This window comes from Sphaeramia orbicularis, chromosome 9, assembly GCF_902148855.1.
Source record: "Sphaeramia orbicularis chromosome 9, fSphaOr1.1, whole genome shotgun sequence".
NCBI classification, from domain to species: domain Eukaryota; kingdom Metazoa; phylum Chordata; class Actinopteri; order Kurtiformes; family Apogonidae; genus Sphaeramia; species Sphaeramia orbicularis.
Window position 1 is genome coordinate 32568220 of NC_043965.1, and position 18927 is coordinate 32587146.

An 18927-nucleotide genomic window follows, 5' to 3' on the forward strand; every position below is an offset into this window, starting at 1 on the left:
TAAACTAGCTTTGAACTGTATTCATTAGACTTTTTTGGCATCAATGCCAATTTTTAAAATATATTCATGTGACTTCTTAAAGTAATCATCTGCTTGGATGGTCCCTGTTTTAGTCTTTTTTTTGACAAACAGCTAACACAATGATTTCATACACACAGAAGTAAATGCCTTAAAGATCACAGAACAAACTTTATTCTGTTTTATTTAGTATTTAAACACATTGTGTTTTCTCCATCAGATGGTTGGGTTGATTATCTTGCCCATGAACAGGATGTCTTCTGTGTTGCGTTCAGTGATGAGAACCATAAAAGGACGATTGAACTTCAAGACAGGAATGTGGCGGAAGGACATAAGTGTGATTTGGACACCTGTGGCAGCTGCAGCAGTGGCTCCAACCTCGTCAACATCCAGGGCAGCTTGATGTACGATCTGAGGAAAAATGGAGTGTGAGTGAGATGAAGGGTTGATGGAAGTAAGAAGGAGAGTAAAAAGTTTGTTGTTACCTCTGAAACAACCAATTTCTGTCCTTCTGAAATTCCACTCAGATCTGCCTTATCACCAAACATGTCTGTCATCCCCATTTGACTCAACACATCTTTCAGGGAGTAGGAAGTCTTGATGGAAAACTTTGGAATGAAAATATCATATCTCCTATTAAAGGCAAAATGTGGGTTGTGTCAGTTTCAAACTCACATAACATGCAGAATATTTCATGACAAAAACAGAAATATTTCAACTGTCGTCTAACCTGGATTTCATCCACTTAAGCCATTTGGTGACATGACCTGGACAAATGACGCTCTCCAGTGTGGCCATGTCATCAGGCAACATTAGCAGCATGGAGTATGAGTTGCTGAAAGGGAGGTGGAGCACTGATGTGTTAATCGCTTGATCATAATACACATCAAAAGTGTCCTCCATATTCATCATCTGAACTGGAACCTGGAAAATGAACATTATACCACACACACACACACAAAAAAAACATTAAGAGTAAGAAGAATGCATGATAGAATTCTGAATATTGCTCTGTATTCTAAGTTGCCTATTGTTGCTTCTTAGTATGTTGTTATTACAATGATATTAAACCTCAAATTGTGGCCTTTATTTTCTTCCTTTTTCTGGGATAATGTTTCTGTTTAAAATCACAGTTTGTACAAGCACTGACAGCAATGTATGTATTTATCCTTAAATATATTTAATTTTTTCCTTTATTTTTTTCATTTGACAAAATTCCTTGTTTGGTGTAACAAACAAGTCGTCTAGTTGTCATACACCAAACAAGAACAAAGTTCTGCCCATATGATGTGTCAAGAACCAGCAGCAAGATCTCTCAAGTCAGGGCTGAGAGAAAGCATGGTGTCATTCTTTGTGGTTCTCGTAGAGTATGTACAGGCCTTAAATGTCGATCACCACACTCACAAGGGCATATACAGCTGATGCATTCCTTCATTCTAATTTATCATTTAGTCCCATTTGGTGGTTATCTCATTTGCGTTTTTAATCAACTAGTTAAATGTTGGGTTCGAACTTAGCCAGGTGCTTTCCAGTGTTAAAGAATGTGAAAAACAGTTTCAGACACATTTGATAGAACTCCTCCAAAAGGGTTTTGATCTTGGACCATGCCCTACTGTCCCACCAATGTTTGTGAAAACTGATGCAGTAGGTTTTACGCAATCCTGCTGAGGAATGGACGCATGGATAGACAAAGGGGAGGCATTACATAAGGTACTTGGTGGTAGATAATAAAATGCACCACTGACCTGAGTGTTCTCATCAACTGTGAACATGTCCTCCTTGGTGAGCTGAGGGTCAAACGGTGTTGCCCATTTCCCTGTTTCACAGAGGAAGGAAAAATTAACCACAACAGATATTGATATTTTTAAATAAAGTACATCAGAGTTGTGGAAATGACCTGAAAATGAAGAGGAACTGATAAAACATTTACCTTTGTAGTAGATGTAACTGAGGAGATACATGATTGTGCTTTCATCCAGGCTGTCAACCATCTTGTCTATCTTACCGTGGGTCTTCTCCTCCACATACTTATTGATGGTGTTTGCACTTTCTGTGCTCTGGGTGAAGTCGACAGTGAACCCATCTGCAAAGTAGGACTGCTTCAGGACGTCCAGGAACTCAGGCTGAGTCTTGAATTTGTTATCCACAAACACAGCGGTGCCTTGACTGGCATCTTCTTGGGATCCATTGTTGTTCAGAAGTGAATGAAAGGCCTGATCTACATCAGTCTGGGTCAGTAGAGAGCTGTTGAAACCCAGACCACTGAAAAGCTGCTCATGGGTTTCACCTCGCGCTCCGACGGACAGGGCAGCCAAGGCTACAGACACACTTGCAGGTGAGAAGAAGATATTCTTGCCTTGTGAATCAGCATGATTTGCTAAGTTTGTGTACAGACGGAAGGTAAAGTCTTTGTTTGCTGATTTCACCAGTGAGACAGTGTTGGTGCTGCTGTCGACTGCGGTGTCTTGGTCTGTCTGATCTGAACTACCATGACCTTCATGGTGATGGCCTCTTCCCACACAGACCAATGCAGATAAGATCCAAAGAGCCCCTACAGCACGCAACATGGTGAACTACAAACATAGAAATGAAAAAGATGACATTTGTTAGTTTTTTTGTACTGTGTGTAAAGTATAATTGCATAATGAAAGCATGGTTAAACTATAAATGACACTTTTTATATATTTATCTAGATAAGTGGTTCCAATCTTCTTGATGCCTAATTTATTTTATTTTTTTCCTTTTCTTTCACCCACAGGACCAAATTTTACAAACATACGTTCTGTCAGGCTATAATGTCTACATTTTACTTACTCTTCCACCATCATGTAAATAATGATAAATGTACTTGTCCGTTCACAAAACGATAATGTTAATAATCATGTCTAACAAGTAATGTTAGTGACCTAGCAACACACTGATAACAGCAAACAGACACATGAAACAAACTAGAAAAGCACTCGGAGAGCGCAGACCTCCGCCAAGGCTGATCAGTGGCCCCCCCCGTGGGCCCCCCCACGCCAAGGAGGTTATGTTTTTGCCAGGGTTTGTTTGTTTGTTTGTTTGTCTGTCTGTCTGCCTGTCTGTCTGTTTGTCTGTCCGTTAGTGTGCAACATAACTCAAAAGTTATGGACAGATTTTGATGAAATTTTCTGGTCTGCCCCCCCCCCCCCCCGTGGGCCCCCCCACCCCCGATCACCACCAAAATTTAATAATTTCTTCCTTATCCCATTTCCAACAAACCCTGAAAATTTCATCCAAATCTGTCCATAACTTTTTGAGTTATGTTGCACACTGAAGGACAGACAAACAGACAGACAGACAGACAAACAAACAAACCCTGGCAAAAACATAACCTCCTTGGCGGAGGTAATAATTAAAATAAATTTCCATAATCAAACACATGACTGGACAATGTGCTTGCTGTCAAAACACTATATATTTTATATTATTTACATCTTGTGCATTTTCATTTTGTTACATAATGTTGTTCTTGTTTCAGCTATTAGGTCATTTTCATCTTTTTATGTCTTTCCCATTGTCATTTTTATCTTAAATGCTGTTTTTCATCCTTATGTCAGATGCTTCTCCTCTGCATTCAATAAGGCTTTTGTCAACATTTAGAAATTTGTCAAGACAATCACTCTACTATTTTGATTTGGAAAATGAATTCATAAATTCAAACATTGTTATTTTTCTATATATTTTCCTTTATAACAGCCCCCTCCTCCATTTGGGTCAGTTTGTTAAAGCAGATCATTCATCCAGTGAGAAAATGTGTCTCAAACGCAAAATTTCTTAACACTAATTTCCCTTTTTTTTTTTTTTTTTAATCAGAAAAAAAACAACATATGATCATATCTAAGAGCATCCGATTACACTATTTAAAAGAACTTAATTTAACAGCCAGTGGTAATGAAAACTAACAAAGAAAAAGTTATGTATAAAATGTATTGATCTGATGCACCATGTTGTTTAAAGATTTCCCATTTTCAGTCTCTGCATATTATAGAGAAAACTGCATTAAAATAAATAATGTGAGATAATACTTTGGATGACTTACCTGCTCCTGGTTGTATTTTATGTCTCATCAACCACAGACACTGAAGCTCAGACAGAACAGAGGGTAGATGTCTCTTGTTATAAACAGATCAAATCAGCTGAACTTTGGCTTTGTTTATTCTGACTAAGCCTCTTATTTGCATGACCACTATATTTGTTCAGTGTAATGGTTATAGTCCAACCAGAAGCCTTTTCAGGCTTCATCTAAACTAAGATCACACTAAGGTAGATGCACATGTTGAAGAACAAAAAAGGCAGAGTGATAAGCTTAGCAAAAGTGTGATCCTTGTTAAGTCTGTGTTAAGTTTTTTCAGCAAATTGCTTACTATCAGCTTCCTCTTTCACTTGTGTGATCTTATCCCTAATTTGTTGTTGTGGACTGACTACAAGACTACATCATCTAAAAGTAAACCTCCTAAACAGGCCTGCTTTAATCATAATGTTTTTTCAGCCAATCCAAACCAATTTATACAGATCATTTATATTAAAAACTAAGAGAATTTTAAATGAATTCCACTCAGAAAAATGTAATTCTTGAATTTATCACAAATATTTATCACATTTGGAAACACCTGGAAATCACCACATGCACCTGTGAACTATGGAAAATTATAATCTGAAAAGTAACTGAAACTGTCAGTTAAATATAAATATGTTAAAAGTGCATAAGTGCAAAAGTATAATGGAGCTGAAGTAAGAGGTTGCATGAAATGACTACTGAAGTGAAGCACCTTAAATATGTACTTACATGCAATAAAAGACTTTACTTCATTCACCCTGACCGAGGATGTCAGAACAAAATACCACATCTTGTTGGAATTTTTTTTTTTTTTCAACACAACAGACTATGAGGGAAACTGCTGTCATTAGTGATCAGACAGCAATAGCTCTAGGTTCTACTGTCAGAGGAGAACAGGACAAATAAATAGGTACAAGAAAGTGTATTCTTTAAAATATACCAATCATAAGGGTTTTTTTTTTTTTTTTTGATAAAAATAATGATTGCTTACTTGCATAGTCTTCTGTCTCAGGAAGACCACAGATATATCTCCTGACTCTTATTGACTACAGGGTTTTCTTTACCATCATAAGGCTTAGGTGCTCTACTTCAGTCAGTGTAGACACTATTTAAGTGAAGTTACTGTAAAACCCAAGTGAAGCATCAAAAGTGACTGCTGCTGAATTGAATTCTTAGAGTTAGCTCCCAGTGGACATTTGTGTTTAAGCTCCTTGTTTTTCATACATTATTGCCATTCCAAATGTTATATTATCACCCAACTTGAACAGACATGAAAATTACAGTAATAAGTGTCTATGATTAAAATTTCTCATTGAAAAAAATATTTTCGTGTGAGAGGATGTAAAAATCCCTTAGCTGTGGGTCTAAGTCCTCTATATAAACTCGGCAACAATGTAATAAATGATGTTATTCTCAGTTTATTGTCAAAATAACATATATATATATATATATATATATATATATATATATATATATATATATATATATATATATATGTGTGTGTTTTTATGATATCAAAATCATGTAACCCCCTAACCACGACCACAGCACCTAAACCATGCAAATACCAATGAAAAAAAAACTTAGTTATGAAATGTATTCATTAACTTCAGTCAGTACAGTTAAGAACTGTGATGAACTGCTGACATGTCCAGCACTGTAACAGATTTCCTGTAGAACAGTGGTTCCCAACCTTTTTTGGCACTTCGTGACCTCAAATTTCTGGCAACCCCAGACATTCAAAATGGAGACTTTTTTTTTTTTGGGCTAAAATGTACTCGTTTTTGACCATGTAATAGTTTGCTATACTATTTTGCAAGTAAATGATAATTTTAGACATTGTTTAGGTTATATAATGTATATTATTATGGACAGAGGCAGAAAAGACAGGTTGAGATTACTGCACAAAGTGAGAATTTTATTTTCCTTGGTCATTAACTGTTAATTCATCTTCTTTGGTGAACTGAGGGTCAAATCGTGATGCCTACTTTCCTGTTTCACACAAGGAAAAGAAGCTCTTCCAAGAAGCTTATCCATGAAGAAGGGCTCATGGATAAGAAGGACAAGACCCTCAGACCCTGCATCGACTACCGGGGTTTGAATGACATCACTGTGAAGAATCACTACCCTCTTCCCCTCATATCCTCAGCATTCGAACTGTTACAAGGTGCCACTATTTTCACCAAGCTGGATCACCCTAATGCTTATCACCTGGTACAGATCATGGAAGGAGATGAGTGGAAGACAGCTTTCAACACCCCTACTGGGCCCTATGAATAGCTGGTGATGCTGTTCGGACTGACCAACACCCCCGCAGTGTTTCAGGCACTGATGAATGACGTCGTTTGGGAAATGTTGAATAAGTTTGTGTTTTATCAAGATGACATTTTGATTTTTTTTTTTTCCTCAATCTGAGCAGGAACATGTGCATCATGTCCAGTCTGTGTTGCAGCACCTTCTCGATAATTCTCTGTTCATGAAGGCAGAAAAATGTGAGTTTCATGCCACCTCCATCTCCTTTTTGGGATGCTTCGTTGGACAGAACCGTATGGAGATGGATCCTGTGAAAGTCTCCACAGTGACCTCCTGGCCCCTTCCTGACAACCGTATGCAGCTGCAAAGATTCCTGGAGTTCGCCAACTTCTACTGGAGGTCTATCCATGGGTATAGCATGGTGGCAGTCCCTCTGCCAGTCTGCAGAGGCCTTCATCCGTCATTATCGTCAGACATGGTCCCAGGCCAGATCCACGCTCTTACAAGCTGCAGATCAATATTCATCAGCCACCAATCGCCATCGCTCTCAGACCCTTATGTATCATGTGGGGCAAAAGGTATGGCTGTCCACCCGTGATCTACCTCTCAGGGTTGAGTCCTAGAAGTTGGCTCTGAAGTTCATTGGCCCCTTCATCAATGAGAAGATTGTTAACCCGGTGGCCATCAGGGGGAAGCTTCCCCATTCCATGCACATCCACCCCACCTTCCACGTTTCCAAGGTGAAACTGGTTCAGGAAAGTACCCTGATGCCAGCCTCTCGGCCTCCACTGTAACGGACAGAGTACAAAGCCTGAACCCAAATGCAAGACCAATACGCAGATGAAAAGTTGAGTGTTTATTAAACACAATCACAGGAGAAAAAACACAGCACAGAATTATTAACACGTCTGTGAAGGCGTGTGATTCAGGACTCGACGTCCGGGCTGTGAGTGGGGACAGCGGGCGGTCAGCACGGCCGAGCCGGAGAAATCCCGACAGCAACCCGACTAGGGCAAAACAGAGGATAGTCAAAAAACAGGCCAGGTCATACACAGGAGAGCAAATCAGGTGGCAACGGGACATGAGGAGAAGGCTTACTCACGGTCAAAGTCCAGGCGAGGGTCAAAACACAGGTAAAACGTTGGAGGCTGAGGTAATCAGGGGAAAGGCAGAATCGGAAGTCGGATGAACGAACCAGGTCAGAACCAGACGAGCAGGCAGATGAGGAACAGGCAGAATCTGTGGTCGGAAGACAAAAACGGGTCACAATGGGCAGACAGACTGACAGGATCCAAAAACGCTGGTGAGTAAGCACAACGAGTGTAGCAAACAAACAGGGGGAGACACAGGGTTTCAATACACAAGAGGGCGGGAAGACAATTAGACACAGGTGGAACACATCAGGGTGGAGTCAGGTAATCAGGAGCAGGTGGAAACAATCAAGGAAGGGAAGTAAAAACACCAGACATGACACATGAGGGAAACTTAACAAAATAAAACAGGAAATGACAGACCACATAAAAGACCGACAAGACAGACAAATCCAGACACCGTCAGGGAGCCGACATGACATCCACCTCCCCCATGGATCATTGATGGCGCCCTGGCCTTCACAGTTCACCACTTGCTGCCCTCTCGGTGCCATCAGAGGGGCCCTCAGTACTTGGTGGACTGGGAGGGGTACGGTCCTGAGGAGAGGTTGTGGGTTCCAGCCTGTCAGATCCTGGATGCTCAGCTCATCCAGGATTTTCACCATCAAATCCTGATCAGCCATCTAACACCCGTTGTCACACTCTGGACAATGGTGTGGCCTCTCCACCTTCCCACACACCTGATTCTCCAGTTGAGGAGTCTTCGTCGGAGGAGGAGGTGCCCAGACCTGAAGAGGAGGGGCTCTCTGAAGAGTATAGAGGGTATGCATGTGACATCACCGCTAGCGGAAGTCACCGTGGTTCCGTCCACTGACTGGCAGAAAGAGGGAGATGAGTAGCGGCTTTGGCTAGAATACAGCAAAAACTTTAGGACAATCTAAAAAATGGGGAAGAGCTGTTGTGCCATTGATCGCACAAATAGGTTTAAAAAGCACTCGGAGCTATCACTTTAGCGGCTACCTAAAGCCAAAGACAGAAGAAGCAGATGGATCGCTGCAATTCGTAGAAATAACTGGAATCCAGGCAACGAAACCTGGATTTGCGTCAGGTAACGTTAATTTATGCTGTATTCTTGCGTAAAATCATACCTTAAATTACATATCGTTTTGGCTAATGTTACTTCTTAGTAAAGCTCTTAATGTTAGCATCTGTCATTTAGTTCTATATTTGATAACTGAAACGTTTTTATCTTCAGTTGTGTGATTATGAACCTTGTGCTCTACATGATTTGTAAACTAGCTTAAACTGAGGCTAACCTAGTTTTCCAAATAAGGGGGTACTCTTGCACAAAGCTGTTGTAGCTGTGTTGTATCAAGTATTTGTAGTTAACTCTACTTAAATATCCAAAGTGCCAGTAGATCATCCACTCATTTGGGTCAATACTAAGGCTTCAGCTCCAGTAAATCAGTAGTGAACTGTGAGCACTACTGCTGGGCCTTTACCTTGGCAATCACCGCCAGGAAATACGTCTGCACTGACATAAAACCTCAAAAACAATAGTATGTTGAATTGAAAGCACTCACCAGCTGTAATCTTCCTCTAATTAACGATGACGAGGATGTCAACAACTCTTTGTCTTTTGTATGCTTTCAGCCTTTGCATTGGGTATTTTCCCGATGTTGAAATCAGGTTCATATAAATGTCAGGATACGTGATTTCCGACCACATATCAATATTCGTAGACCACTTGTTGTTTGGTAGTTGTATGGATCCATGTCGAGTCCAGTTGTCTTTAATGTCATGTTATATTCCACATTTTTCCCGGTCTTGCTGTAGTTACTGCTATGCTCCGCTATGTTGAGCCGGTTTGTTTTTGCCACTCGGTCTGACTTAGAGGGGCGTGGCCCAGGGGGAAGTGACGTATGTGCATTCCCTCTATTAAACCTCCTCCAGACCCCCTCCACCCTCCCGTTCCTGGTCTAATTGTTTTGGGGATGTCACAGGACGTCCCTTGAGGGGGGGTTCTGCTGCTCTTTTTCTCTCTCTGGCCCTTTAACTCAGGCACACCTCCTCATCAGCTGATTCCACTCACCTGTGAGTGCAGCTGTGGCTCATCAGGTGGGGCGTATATTCACCTCTCTGTCTTCTGTTCATTGCCAGATTGTTCTTCTGCTTCGTGTGAGACTATCCAGCGTTATACTCCTGCCTGTTTCTCTGTTTCTGAACTTGACTGTACCTGCCTGCTTGTTTGTCTAACCATGTCTACCTGCCTCCTGGTAACCTACCTGCCCTTTGTCCTGACCACGTCTGCCTCCCAGTTACCTACCTGCCTTCCGTCCCTGACTACATCTGCTGTCTTCGCTCCTGGTTTCATCTGGCCTTCATGGTTTTGACCCCTCCTCCATCCCCGACTCAGCTGTTGCATGCTCCTTGTCGGCTATTCATCTGCTGTGGCTGAACTCCTGAACACGGCGTTATTCCGTGTTTGCCTTCATACCGGTGAGCTGCCAGGCCTCAGTGCTGATAAGGCTATTGGAGACATACAACTGTTTGAACTCTTTATCCTTGTAGTATTTCCTGGGTTTCCTGGACTCAATAAAGACTGCTCTAAATTAAGTATCCTGTCTTTATGTGAGCTTTACTCTGCACTGTAAAACTAGTAGTGTTTTACTATTACAAATGCTGTTTCTGGATTCATATTAGATGTTTAAGGCTGAGCTTATTTGAACTTTTCATAAAAAGTCCAATTTTCATGACCTCAGTTAATCAAACCAATTTCTACAGATTAAAATGAAGGAGAATTTTAAACTAATCCCACAGAAGAAAACATCATTCCTCAATTTATCACAAACATTCATCACATTTGGAAATAAGTGGTTATTTGCACCCAAGAGCTATGAAAAATTATAATCTGGTCATCTGATCTGTGGAGTTCTTTGGCTTCATTTTCCATTTTTAACTTATCCATATCAATGGGATTATTTTTGTCTTAGAACCTACCTGTGCTTTGTTTAGTTCCTTTTTTAACAAATGCCAAAAGATTAGTATTTTTAAACAATGTTACTCATATCGGAAATATTCCAAAAAAATTAAGTATTTGTAGTTTTTTTTTCACAAGAAAGTATGGATTTTATTCAGTTTTATGTAGTATTTTATAGTTTAACACATTGTGTTTTCTCCATCAGATGGTTGGGTTGGTTATCTTGCCCATAAACAGGATGTCTGTTGTGTTGCGTTCAATGATGAGGACCATAAAAGGACGGTTGAACTTCCAGACAAGGATCGAGGGAGGGTGGCTCCGAGCTTCCACTACAACACCTGTGGCTGCTGCAGCGCTGCCTCCAACCTCATCAATATCCAGAGAAGCTTGATGCACAACCTTAAGAAAATGAAGTAAAAATTTGACAGAGGGTTCATGGAAGAAAAACATAAATATGTGTTCTCTAATATTTTGTCGTTACCTCTGAAACAACCAAATTCTGTTCTTCTGAAATCCCACTCAGATCTGCCTGGTCACTAAACATGTCTGTCATCCCCATTTGACTCAACATATCCTTCAGGGAGTAGGAAGTCTTGATGGAAAACTTTGGAATAAAGATATTGATTTCCCTGTGAAGGGAAAAATGTGGTTTGTGTCACTTTAAAAATCATCAGTGAGTAAAAAATATTTTTGCTGATCTGTCAATCAAAGGCTCTTAATATTGTTATCATGTGTTTCCTGACAGAAAATTAAAAACTTCAAAATAACAAGATGTTTAGATTGTTTCCTTCTCCATATATTTTCAAAAATTGCATAACAAAAATGAGTAACAGTTAATTTTGTCTCACCTGGAAAACCTCTCACTGAGCCATTTGTGGACATGACTTGGGCTAATGACTCTCTCCAGTGTGGCCATGTCATTGGGCAACAACAACAACATGGAATAGGAGTTGGTGAAATGAAGGTGGAGGACTTTGGTGCTGATTTCTCGATCATAGCTGATATCAAACCCACCCTCCTTATTCATCATCTGCACTGAAACCTGGAAAATGTATGAAGAATTTACAATAGAATAAGGCATACTGAACCATACCAAAGAGAATCAGTGTTGTAACTTCCATCTTTTCCAAAATGAATTCATCAGTGACCTTGGTGTTCTCATTAACTGTGAATTCATCTTCCCTGGTGAGCTGAGGGTCAAACCGTGATGCCCACTTTCCTGTTTCACACAAGGAAAAAAACCTCAAGAAATTATTAATATTTTACTTTGAAGTTAAGTTTATCAGACTTATAGGGGTTCCTTAATCATAATGATAGAATCATTAAATATTTACCTTTGTAGTAGATGTAGCTGAGGAGAAACATGACTGTGTTTTCATCCAGGCTGTCAACCAACTTGTTTATCTTACCGCGGGTCTTCTCCTTCACATACTTATTGATGGTGTTTGCACTTTCTGTGCTCTGGGTGAAGTCGACAGTGAACCCATCTGCAAAGTAGGACTGCTTCAGGACGTCCAGGAACTCAGGCTGAGTCTTGAATTGGTCATCCACAAACACAGCGGTGCCTTGACTGGCATCTTCTTGGGATCCATTGTTGTTCAGAAGTGAATGAAAGGCCTGATCTACATCAGTCTGGGTCAGTAGAGAGCTGTTGAAACCCAGACCACTGAAAAGCTGCTCATGGGTTTCACCTCGTGCTCCGACGGACAGAGCAGCCAAGGCTACAGACACACTTGCAGGTGAGAAGAAGATATTCTTGCCTTGTGAATCAGCATGATTTGCTAAGTTTGTGTACAGACGGAGGGCAAAGTCTTTGTTTGCTGATTTCACCAGTGAGACAGTGTTGGTGCTGCTGGGAACTGTGGTGTCTTGGTCTGTCTGATCTGAACTACCATGACCTTCATGGTGATGGCCTCTTCCCACACAGACCAATGCAGATAAGATCCAAAGAGCCCCTACAGCACGCAGCATAGTGAACTACAAACACAGAAGTTCAATCAAAACTGCAGAAGTAAAAGACAGAGAAACAAAAGACCACTATTATTCATTTTTTGGAGTGTTTAGTATGATAAATACTCATGTAGAGTAACCAAAATTTTTTTTAGATTTCTTACACTATGACGATGTCTTTAAACAATAAGTAACACTTTTTTATTTCTCTGCTGCATAAAACTGTGTTCCCAAAAGTCACACATGTAATATTACACTCATTTCAGTTCTTACTTTGATTAATTACAGACATAAAGTACAGTAAGATCATATATATTAACATGTTAAAGACTGAAATGATTTGTGTGAGATAATCTTTGAATAACTTACTTACTCTTGGCTGGAGTTTATATGTCATCAACCGCAGACACTGATGAACACACAGAACAGAGGGACATGTCCCACATGTTAAATGGAGTCAGCAAAGTGACCTTTGGTTTTGTTTATTCTGATTAAACCTGTTGTTTGCACCACTACCATGTTTATCTGAGTGATAATTACAATATGGACTTACTGACCTATATGACGGTTTTGGATTAACTTTACACATATGGCACACTTAATTTATGTTCAAAGGTGAGCTTGTTTCAAGTTTTTTTATATATATATACTGTAAGGTTACTCTGTAGTAAATGCATCGTGTCATTATCTGTCTGTCATTTCCTCCTGTCTCATGGGAACCACACTCACATGGAATACCTGGATGTTGTTCTTGTTTGCTAGTTTAAACCAAGGATGCACTGGCTGGTGACTCATGTAGACATAGAGCGCAAATTTCCCAAGATGCACTTCATGCTACTCTCGAATGCAACAGTGGCTTCTGTGATAACTTAATTTAGAAATGTTTTATTGACTAGATGACCGTAATGAGATGGTGAGATACAAAGCCACCTGCCCCCTATCTCTGGCTGTCAAGTGGCCCCTGACTCTTTGGAGCAGAACAGCAGTCCCCTGCCCTCCGGCTTTCAGATGGGCCCTGAACATCTGGGTGGGAGCGGCAGTCCCCTTCCCTCCACCTCCGGCTCTCAGATTGTCCTTGACCTGTGGTACTCCCTTGCCCTCCGCCTCTGGCTCTGTAGCAGCCCCAGATCATTCAAGGCCAGAGCAGCAGGCCTTGGCCCTCTGGCTCTCAGATGGCCCCTGACCGTTTGGGCCAGAGCAGCATCCACCTACCCTCCACCTCCAGCACTCCAGTGGCCCTTGACTGTCCAGGCCAGAGTAGCAGCCGGCTGCCCTTCTGTCTGCAGCTCTCAGGTGGCCCCTGACCATCCCCAATGGACCCTTGGCCCCCTCCCCTGCGGCCGTCGGCAGGGCAACCTGGAAACGATCTATGGTCGGCTGAGGGTCTGTCGTTGGCTAGAGCAGAGATGTCCACACTTGCCCTCTGCCTGTGCATTGAGGAGACGTTGGGGTGTCCAGTTATTTTTCTCTTCATTCTGTTGCTACTCATTGTGTTGAACATGTTTTTCTCCCTAACTTGGTATTGTCTAGATTTTTCTTGTGTTTTTTGTGTTTTTCTCGTGTCAACTGTCCTAAAGCTGAATGTGAATTTGTCATGTAGAGTTTGTTTAATAATGACACACAAATTTGATGATGTTTTCGTCAGATGGTTTATTTGACGTGTTGTAGAGCCTCACGTCCTCTGCAGTCAAATTAAAGCTGTCAGACAGGAGCTCTGAGTGCCACGGTGCTCGGTAGTGTAGCAGGTTCATCCTTGGCTCTCCCACCACCACCTGCCATTGGCAGGTTGAGGGTTTGAGACTTGTGAGTGCTAAGAGCGGATGGTGAGGGAGGGGCAGAGGGGGCCTTGACCCCTTCCATCCTCCACACATCTGTCAGGGAGGGGTTATGGAGTAGGAGATGATTTAAGCCTGGTGTTTTACAGAAATGACTGTGATGTCAGACTTAAATACACTGAATACAAACCACTGCGCCTCATTGATCACATGCTAATTTACAGGCCACTCCTTGTGTCACTTACAGTAGCTCACTTAATTTACTAATATAGAATACCTTAGCAATGTATAAACTTTGGATGTTAAAGGAATTCTTCAACATGCTCATTACACACAATAAAATCAAGCAAAAAGAGCTGTGTGGCCTCATACTACAAATTATAGTGAACGATAAAAATAATCAAAACTTCAAGGGTCAACAGCTATACCAAGAGTCGCATTTTCAGTTATAAAGCTTTAATGTTTGATTTTAACATGCTCATATTTCACTTTGCAGAAGTGAACAAATACTGAATACAGAAAGGCATTAAACACAGACCATTCTTGATAATAAAGTCAAAATGAACACTGGTTGTAAGGTTATAAATCATCTAACCACCTATTGACTATCTGTTGGTAATTCTTTGACTGTGTCAATATGTGTATGACATCTAACTACCACACGTAATTTATTGGAAAATGTTCAGAAAACGACTAAAAAATTCAGCACTCAGCATAAAGTATACCAAGCAATGTAAATGTAGACAAAATAGATGCAAATTGTCCTAAAACTAATGTAAGATAAACCTTTCTGAGAACATAATGTAGCTAATGTTATTTATTTAGTTGTTTCTATTTCTATTTGAATTTTGTCATATTTTGGGGCAATGATATTGAATATAATTATTGTTGAGTAATTGCAATTGAGCAATTTTTTTTTCCATTTCTTCTAGTTATCTAATCTGATCATGTACCAATGCTGTTGTAACATTTGATGTGTTCCCATGGAATTCACAATAATCTTGTGTTGAAAAAACAAGGGGAAACTGTTGTGGCATTTATGCAATGTCACTACAAATGTCACAGTATTTATTTTCATCCATGGTTGCATTAAGTTTTTGCCAAGATCTTGTATTGATGATGGGAGTCAGACCCATGTACTGTAAAGTCTTCGTCACATCCCAGACATTCTCAGTGGGGTTCAGGTCTGGACTCAAATACCTCATACTTCTTGAACCACATCTCGCCTGGTGAGTCCTTGCGTTGTCATCATATGTCATTATGGAAGAAAAAATTGCACTGATGTTCAAACCTGGTCGTTCAGTATATTCAGGTTCATCTGACCTCATTTTATGGACGCATAACGTTACTGAACCTAGACCCGACCAACTGAAGAAAAGCCAGATCATAACACTGCCCTCCATAGACTTGTACTATAAGCACCAGGCATGATGGGAAATCTGCCTCTCTTCTCACCCTGATGCTTCTATCACTCTGGAATAGGGTCAATCTGGACTCATCAGACCACATGACCTTTTTCCACTGAAACACAGCCGACCTTATACTCTACTAAAGTGAGGACAAATGTGAAGTCTAGATGTATTTCAGTTGTGGGTGTGAAATTATGGAATGGACTTCATGATGAATTTAAGTTGTTCACTTCTTTGACAAAGTTTAAAAAATGCCTTAAGTATGAAATCATTCAGGAATATTAAGCTTAGATGGCAGATGTGTTTTTGTTGATTTTTTCTTTTTTTGTTATAATGAGAATGCTCGATGCTGTACACATTTAATTTAATGTAAGCAGTGTATCAGGTGAAAAGGATTTGGCAAAAAAATAAGCTTTTGCTTCTGGCCTATTCCTTTTTTGGTTTTTATGTTTATTATAGTTATTGTACTGAGTGCAATGATTAATGTACAAACCAAAATAAACAATTCATTCATTCTCTACAAACTGATAGTTGTTTAAGAAATAAGAGGCCACTCACTGCATCAAGCTGGGTTAAAGAACTAGATGCAGCAAAAACATATTAACCCCTACAGTGATTTAATGGAAGGCTCTTGTGTATTTGCTTAGTCACTTTTTTTTTGGCTTGATCATGTATAATACATTAAAGACCACTTTTTATTTTTCAGTGTTCCCTTTGGATATTACATTTGAGCATCCTGTGATGCTCCAGGTCAGGGGTGTCATACATACGGCCTGCAGGCCTAATACAATGAGATGTTAACAGTCAAAGGTGTCAAACTCATAGTACAGGGGCCATGTACAGCTCAATTCAATCTCAAGTGGGCCAGACCAGTAAAATACTATCATAATAACCTGTAAATAATAACTACAATTTTTTTTGTCTTTGTTTTAGTGTTACAAAAAAGTAAAATTACATGAAAAGGTTTATGTTGATAAACTATCCTTTCATAAATAATGTGAATAACCTAAACAAATATGAACAACGTGAAATGTATGAAGAGAATTAATATCAATTTTAACAATATTATACCCGATACTAAATGTTTTATGCCTTTAGAGATGTGTAAATAATGAGTTAAGACATAATAGTGTTAAAATTGAACTTCTTCATAAATTTCAGGTTGTTCATGTTATTCATATTTTTTTTAAAGTATAGTTTGTAGATGTAAATATTTTCATAATGTAATTTAAACTTTTCTTCACCCTAAACCACAGAGAAACTTTCGGAGTTGACATCATTTATAGGTTATTATGTTATCATTTCACTGAATATCATATTAGGTTGTTATGTGACCTCTGAACACCCTTGCTCTAGGTGTGTATGAGGGGTGAGACAGCAGGATGTTCTAAGGACAGATAATGGAAACGTATAGAGCAGATTGTTGTCAACAGTCCAACAGAATGTCCTTCATTTGCATATGAATGAGTCATGTCTGGATAGAGTTCCTATTGGTGTACATGTATCTGATGATGGTTGAACTATGGAATGTTATATAACTGTGCCAACCATAAAAGCTCCAGTTTTATGATTTTTATTTGACATTCTTGATTCCTCCATTTTGTACCATATAATAATTAGTATACTTTACCTCCATTTTTCTTTCTTTCTAAGACAAAGCAGCAGCAGCAGCAGCAGCAGCAGCATATAACTCTTACATAGTATCCTTTGTACTGTTGGGCAAGGCTCACTTATGTGTGCCAAAGAGCTGTCCGTCTAGTTTAATAAGCTGTCTGAGAAAACCTCGATTAGGGATAATGCCTCTGTTTTCCTTTACAGCACAAATAGCCTCCACAAGCGTGAGGTGCTGCTTCAGCATCAGGTAAGCCAGGACCAGTGTGGCAGAGCGGCTCACTCCCACATGGCAATGCACCAGGACTGTGCCTGAAAGTCACAAAGAGACTGATTGGAGGTGCAGAAAATATAGCAAGCCTTACATTATGACACAGAGAAATTTCTAATTTTTCCAATATTACAGAGATAAACCCCCACCTCCTCTGCTGAGAGCACTGTGAATGAAGTCTGCCGCAGGCTGGAAGTTGACACTCATGTCAAAATCACAGCAGTCACGAGCATCTATTCCCATATAAGAGATCATCATGTCCACATATATATCTGGCTTTCCCCTGTGTTTACTGTGAGCTGCATTTAGAATGTGAGTGATTTGATGCACGGATAAATCAGCACGATTCTCTGCACTGTGCCTGAAAAACACAACACACTTTGACTGTTTACAAAGATAACAGTAAAAGGCTGCAGGCAATTCATGCATCATGTAAGAAGACTGGGCTGAAATTTAGAAGACACTATCAAACATTTGTCAGAAACCTGAGAAGTGCTTTTATGTCTAGCCCTCACATAGCCAAGCTGTAGTTTACGCAAGTCCATGATATGCAATGCAACTCAGAGGATCTAAAGTTACCAATCCTTCACTTAATCTGATTTATGGTTTCTCTGACATACAAGCAGAGTGAATCCACTTGGACAATATTTGTAAATAGGTTTGTAGGGTTAAACCATTTCCTGTCACAGAGGAACAATAATTGCAAAATAGTGTACAAATGCAGACTAGATTTTCACATCAAATTCTGCGTGTTACTTACTGGTCGCCAATATAGAGCCTTGGCCACACTTCATCTGCATGGCTGATGATCGCTTTGCCTGTATACAGGAGCCTTTCCAACTCAAACACTGCTAAACCAGGTGAACTCAGGTCAATTTCCACTCTCCGATGAGGAGGTTTATCATTCCAAGATGCAGGAAGTTTGGATGTGTATGACATCACCTTTTCTTATCAGCTTCAGGCACAGTAGTTTTAGCTTTAACAAAGTTTAAAATTAATTTAAAGTCCTTAAAAAAGATAATGCTGTTTAGACTGACTGCTTTACCAAAAATGTTACCAAAAAGAAAGGAATAAGTTAAAGGTACTCAAGTAAACAGCTTGGAGCCCTTGCTTTCAGCAGAGCAAAATGAATGGCACAGGTGATCTTGTGTCAGGCTTCTTTGCTAAACCACTGGGTGTGTGAGTACTCACACCATTTGACCCTCGAATCAAATCTCACCCTCTGCCTCACAGGTTCTACAGCCTGTGTTATGCTTTTGCATTAAAATAGCTATCTATTTAAAGATCTGAATGCTAGCTAGCACATGGAGAGAGTGTGAACCAATGAAACACTTTCCACTCGACAAAAATAAAAACATTCCTTGGAAGCAATACCTTTTTCTTGGATCAGCCTCAGTATACAAAGAAAAACACATACTTGTATGTATACAATTAACTCATTTATATGGTGTTTTTTTTAAACATTACATTTTTATATATCAATGATAT

General features: G+C 39.9%; 3 protein-coding genes across 3 annotated transcripts; all 3 read right to left on the reverse strand.

Moving 5' to 3' along the window:
- Window positions 1-234: 234 nt before the first annotated feature.
- Window positions 235-5117, reverse strand: LOC115425874 (serine protease inhibitor 2.1-like). Its single transcript, XM_030143706.1, has 6 exons — window positions 5091-5117; window positions 1949-2591; window positions 1764-1834; window positions 749-942; window positions 504-651; window positions 235-429 (listed from the first exon to the last, which is right to left on the reverse strand). The coding sequence occupies exons 1-6, from the start codon at window positions 5094-5096 to the stop codon at window positions 235-237; spliced, it is 1257 nt and encodes a 418-aa protein (XP_029999566.1). The 5' UTR covers window positions 5097-5117.
- A 5460-nt stretch (window positions 5118-10577) lies between these two features.
- LOC115425875 (alpha-1-antitrypsin-like protein CM55-MS) lies at window positions 10578-12394 on the reverse strand. The gene is made up of 5 exons (XM_030143707.1): window positions 11758-12394; window positions 11572-11642; window positions 11272-11465; window positions 10905-11052; window positions 10578-10822 (listed from the first exon to the last, which is right to left on the reverse strand). The coding sequence occupies exons 1-5, from the start codon at window positions 12392-12394 to the stop codon at window positions 10625-10627; spliced, it is 1248 nt and encodes a 415-aa protein (XP_029999567.1). The 3' UTR covers window positions 10578-10624.
- A 4355-nt stretch (window positions 12395-16749) lies between these two features.
- Window positions 16750-18759, reverse strand: LOC115425397 (dual specificity protein phosphatase 26-like). The gene is made up of 3 exons (XM_030142927.1): window positions 18200-18759; window positions 17589-17800; window positions 16750-17480 (listed from the first exon to the last, which is right to left on the reverse strand). Exons 1-3 carry the CDS (start codon window positions 18376-18378, stop codon window positions 17284-17286), a joined length of 588 nt encoding a protein of 195 aa, XP_029998787.1. The 5' UTR covers window positions 18379-18759; the 3' UTR covers window positions 16750-17283.
- Window positions 18760-18927: the final 168 nt, after the last annotated feature.

What these genes read in the sequence shown, in the direction of transcription:
- LOC115425874 (XM_030143706.1), bottom strand. An exon ending in CTTAAGTGGATGAAATCCAG is followed by an intron (nt 652 to 748) that starts GTTAGACGACAG and finishes TGCCTTTAATAG; the next exon opens with GAGATATGATATTTTCATTC. An exon ending in AGAAATTGGTTGTTTCAGAG is followed by an intron (nt 430 to 503) that starts GTAACAACAAAC and finishes ATTTTTCCTCAG; the next exon opens with ATCGTACATCAAGCTGCCCT.
- LOC115425875 (XM_030143707.1), bottom strand. Translation starts at nt 12,394, where the DNA reads ATGCTGCGTGCTGTAGGGGCTCTTTGGATCTTATCTGCATTGGTCTGT. An exon ending in CAGCTACATCTACTACAAAG is followed by an intron (nt 11,643 to 11,757) that starts GTAAATATTTAA and finishes TGTGTGAAACAG; the next exon opens with GAAAGTGGGCATCACGGTTT. An exon ending in CTCAGTGAGAGGTTTTCCAG is followed by an intron (nt 11,053 to 11,271) that starts GTGAGACAAAAT and finishes TTCCCTTCACAG; the next exon opens with GGAAATCAATATCTTTATTC.
- LOC115425397 (XM_030142927.1), bottom strand. Translation starts at nt 18,378, where the DNA reads ATGTCATACACATCCAAACTTCCTGCATCTTGGAATGATAAACCTCCT. An exon ending in AGGCTCTATATTGGCGACCA is followed by an intron (nt 17,801 to 18,199) that starts GTAAGTAACACG and finishes TGTGTTTTTCAG; the next exon opens with GCACAGTGCAGAGAATCGTG. An exon ending in CAGTGCTCTCAGCAGAGGAG is followed by an intron (nt 17,481 to 17,588) that starts GTGGGGGTTTAT and finishes TGTGACTTTCAG; the next exon opens with GCACAGTCCTGGTGCATTGC.